This window comes from Sus scrofa, chromosome 2 (assembly GCF_054392235.1).
Source record: "Sus scrofa isolate SSC_HxYL_T2T_F1_AM1 chromosome 2, Sscrofa_HxYL_maternal_Yorkshire_Landrace_v2.0, whole genome shotgun sequence".
Lineage (NCBI taxonomy): Eukaryota > Metazoa > Chordata > Mammalia > Artiodactyla > Suidae > Sus > Sus scrofa.
Window position 1 is genome coordinate 144,878,259 of NC_139384.1, and position 4,024 is coordinate 144,882,282.

The 4,024-nt window shown below is 52.4% G+C and overlaps 1 protein-coding gene across 1 annotated transcript; it reads left to right on the plus strand.

Annotated features, from left to right (window-relative positions):
• Positions 1-1,207: 1,207 nt before the first annotated feature.
• LOC110259478 (uncharacterized) lies at positions 1,208-3,123 on the plus strand. Its single transcript, XM_021084745.2, has 4 exons — positions 1,208-1,392; positions 1,471-1,503; positions 1,888-2,025; positions 2,791-3,123. Exons 1-4 carry the CDS (start codon positions 1,240-1,242, stop codon positions 2,917-2,919), a joined length of 453 nt encoding a protein of 150 aa, XP_020940404.2. The 5' UTR covers positions 1,208-1,239; the 3' UTR covers positions 2,920-3,123.
• The last annotated feature ends 901 nt before the right edge of the window (positions 3,124-4,024 follow it).

Consider the following 4,024-nt stretch of genomic DNA (forward strand, 5'->3'; position numbering starts at 1 on the left):
TCTCATTTGTTCCATTTCTCAGTTTGTTTTTGACCGTGAGCAAATGCTAGAGATGTTATCCTCCCCGCCAGGGCAGGCAGAGGAGGAAGCTAGGAGCCAGGGGAGGTGACAGGGGCCTGCAGTGAGTCAGGCACAGCTGGAGAAGGCGTGCCATCAGCGCCCAGAGGAAGTGAGGGAAGCCTGGGTATATCATTCTGCACATCCACACATGCTTCCCTGGATGCTCAAAGCCTCACACCCCAGAGAGAGGTTTCTAGGTACACTGGAAATCTAAGTAACCCAGACAGCAGGAGTCTTGCTCCAGAAAAGGGGCATCACCCTTCCTGGGCAGGTGGGGCATTCCTGGGCTTGGCTGCTCACGGGCTGAATGGGCAAGACACCTGTGCCCCTCCGAGGCCCAGATCCTGTGGCCATGCCCTGTCCCTCACAGCCAGGGCTTCAACTACTCCCAAGGTGAACCAGCAGATAGACTAGCTGTTCAGGGGAAAAGAAACCAAACCACAGGGGTCAGAGCTCAGCATTTTTACCATACTTTCCCCCAAATGGGTGATCTTAATCTTTGAGAATCAGAATGTAAGTTCATAATTTGTTGGTACATGGCTCCGGTGTGGCATTTTTCTGAGCTATTTTTTTAATTTTTACATGAAGTTTTGCATGCAATCAGGCACTTGTCCCCATAGCCTTCAGGCTGAGAAAACAGCAGTGCTCCTTCCTCCCCTTGCTTTGCCTGTTCCCGACCTGTTCTCCTGTGTCCCTCCTGGGGTCTGAGAGGAAGTGGGTATGTCCCCAGATGTCAAGTGGGCAGCAGGGCCAGCCTTCTCCTGGACAGGTGGGCCTGGGGAAGCTCATTTGGTGTAGCTTTAGCTCCCGCCTGGCTCTTTTTTCACCATGCCTGCTCTCTGCTCTGGCTATCACCTGCAAACAGCACCCATTCTGGCCAAAGACCTGCTCCACACACAGGTAGAAAGGACATGACTTGAGATATGACTATGAATAAAAATTCTCAGACCAAGCCTGAATTTCAGCAAAGACAAGAATCCATTTAGTGTGCTGTAGTCATAGATTACATGAGAAACACATCTTGCCCAGAGATAAGGTAGGTCCTCTCTGTCTTCCACGTAAACCAGTGATAACTGATAAGAGATTTAGCATTTCCTTAGACTCATACATATATATATGGGTACCTCTCCCCACAGACCCAGGGCTCGGATCAGCTTGGAGCCATCCTCAAGTCACACCATGTATCTGTACGTGCTCCTGGCTTGTGTGCTCTGGGGTCTGGAGAGCCATTCTGTCCCCATGAAGATAGCCACGGTGGCTTCCCGAGACAACCACACGGCGGTCTGCGCGGAGATTCAGAGAGAACTCATGGCTGACGACATCACATACAATGTAAGTCTGGGTCTTCATCAAACATCACTTTGCTCTCAACGGCCTTTTGTATTTCTGACCAGCTTTTCTTGCTTCCAGGGTTCCTTCAAAAGGCCCCAGAACACCAGTGAGGTAAGGAGAAGTCACCCCAAGATCATTTCTGACTGTATTTGAAAGGGATCACCCTGGGTAGAGACAAGAACAAAAGATGACGGGTCAAGAGATCTGGGGAGAAGGCTGGGAATCTGCAGATGAAGTCTCCAGCTCAGCCAGCAGAAGACTCAATGGCCAGGTCCTGGGCTCTGCCAGGTTCTCTGATCACTGTTCCAGAGCAGCCCTGTGCCTGGGGAAAGACCACATACCCATGGAAAAGCTCATAGGGCCTCCTGTGGGAGAACCAGGGTAGGGCCTGAATTTGAGCCCAGGGCTCCATCCGACCTCGGTAACCATGGAGGTGAGGCTGGGGCTGCGGGTGCTCCGCTGTGCACCAACTCAACGGCCCTAACCCGGTTTCAGGAGCTGTGCTATGGGGAGTTTATAAAGGACTTCATCTCCACCCTGAAGAACATCTCTACGAACTATAACAAAGACTGCCACATAGAAAAGGTTTATAAGGACATGACCCATCTCACCAGGATCTGCCCAAAGCTGAATGTAAGTTGCTGTTTACTCTTAAGGAAACCCGAGATGTTATTTCTCTTGCCACTGCAGCCAGAGGCCCAGTGGGGCAAAGGGTTCTTATAGCCCCCACTTGCCACCTGTGAGGTCATTTTTTAGGTCATTTCTGACCTAAAAAAGAAGTCCACTCACTGACAGGGGCTGAGGCTTAGGGGAGTGGGGACTCAGGGGTCCCCAGGTTTCTGTGCTGCTTTCTGCAAAGCCCCTACACACAGGTATCAATGTGGAGCAGGTCAGAGCAGGGCTGGCTGTGGACTCAGTCTGGGCAGAGGGAAGGACTGCTTAGTGCCAATCCTGGTCGAGCAGGCAGGCTAAGCTGGCTCTAGCTTGCCCTGCCCTTGGGGCCCTTCTGAGCTAATGAGCTCCACTGGGAGCCCACAAGGTGGGGACAGGCTATGGCTTAGGGGGACATGTGGGGAAATGACGGATGTGCCCCCTTTCTATCTATCTCACTCTTTGTCCCCTGTGTCCTCTCACCCTGCTTATCCTCATGTCCCTGTCCTGGGCAGCCGTGGGATGGCCCCACACTCTGCTGGGTCTCTCCCCAGGTGCTTCAGACCTGGGGCTCCACTATCACCAGATAGTCCCCAGTGCCCTTCCTAGGACAGATGGGGAGGGCCTGCCCAAGTTATTACCTCCTATGGGGTGGGAGTCTTACAGGACCCTTGGGGCTGGGAGAACAGAGTTTGCTTTCATTTTTTTCTGCTAAGAAGATAACTTAAACATGTATTTCTTATTTAGGAAACAAAATCACACAAGAAATGTACTACTGAGACAAGTAATTTCTTAAAGTTCAAGGAAGCCTTACAGAGAGTTGTCATATCCATAGAAGGATGGAAATCTTGTAAAAGGATCAAGGGCATCCTCTGAGACCTCGACCTCTCACATCCTGGGGCCCACAGTTAGAGCCGCAGAAAATGGGATTGGAGGAGCTTCGGAAACAATCCACAGCTGGGGTAGGGCCCTGGGCAAGCAGACGTGGCTGCGGGTGGATGGGGGGGGTGCTTGAGCAGATATTTTTGTAACCGATACATCAGCAGCTGTTGCTTCAATAAAGCTGGGGTATGGAAATGATGCTAAGAGTCGTGACTGAGTTCAGTCTCTCTGGGGCCTTGACAGACTGGAAGGGGCATGGGGTTGGGGTTGATGGCCCCACAACAGGGGCTCCTGACCGAGAGGGATAGGGGTCTCTTGGGAGAAAAGCCCAGGAGGACAAGTGGGACCTGCTCCTCATCTGCCCCTCTGCTGCACCTCTAGTGCCAGTGGACACACAGTAGGGGCTCCGTCAGTGTCAGTGCAGCTTGTTACTCCCTGTGTCCTTCAGAACTCAAAGCAGTTCCTTTTCCAGAATCCCTTTCCAGCGTCACTCAGGACCCACCCACCCCCTATGCAAAGGCCCAAGGCCCTCCATCCTTTGGTTTCTACTACAGCTCCTGGAAAGCTCTTAGTCTAATGCATCCTGACTGTTATCTCCCAAGGGCTCAGTGAGGCCAGAGAGGGGTCCGCCCTAGTAAATGGCTCAGGGGATTGGGGGATTTCAGGCTACTCACAGAGGACTGGACACAGTGGGGAACTTGGGCCAGGTGGGGGGCCCACAGGGCCCAGAGATATTTCTAAAACCGCAGCTTCTTCTAAGCCAGCAAAGAGCTATCTGTAAAGCCCCTCTCCTGGGCTGCCCCTCAAAAACACCCTCCGGGGTCTCCCTGGCATAAGAGCCCCCTGCCTGACTACCAACTCTTTTACACCCCCAAATCTTGAGGCCCTGCATGCAGGGAATCTGCCAGTCACTCAGGTCCTCCAGTGCTGCCAGACTGGGCTACCCAGCTCTGACACTGCTCCCTCAATTCTCACCCTAACGCTAATTATTTGAACAGTTTGTTGGAGGCAACTGGGATTACCATACAAGCCAAACAGCTTCCTGCAATCGCACCTCACAGACCATGACCTCCTTCACCAAACCAGGAAAAGATAAAGA

What these genes read in the sequence shown, in the direction of transcription:
- LOC110259478 (XM_021084745.2), top strand. Translation starts at nt 1,240, where the DNA reads ATGTATCTGTACGTGCTCCTGGCTTGTGTGCTCTGGGGTCTGGAGAGC. An exon ending in CTGACGACATCACATACAAT is followed by an intron (nt 1,393 to 1,470) that starts GTAAGTCTGGGT and finishes TCTTGCTTCCAG; the next exon opens with GGTTCCTTCAAAAGGCCCCA. An exon ending in GGCCCCAGAACACCAGTGAG is followed by an intron (nt 1,504 to 1,887) that starts GTAAGGAGAAGT and finishes ACCCGGTTTCAG; the next exon opens with GAGCTGTGCTATGGGGAGTT.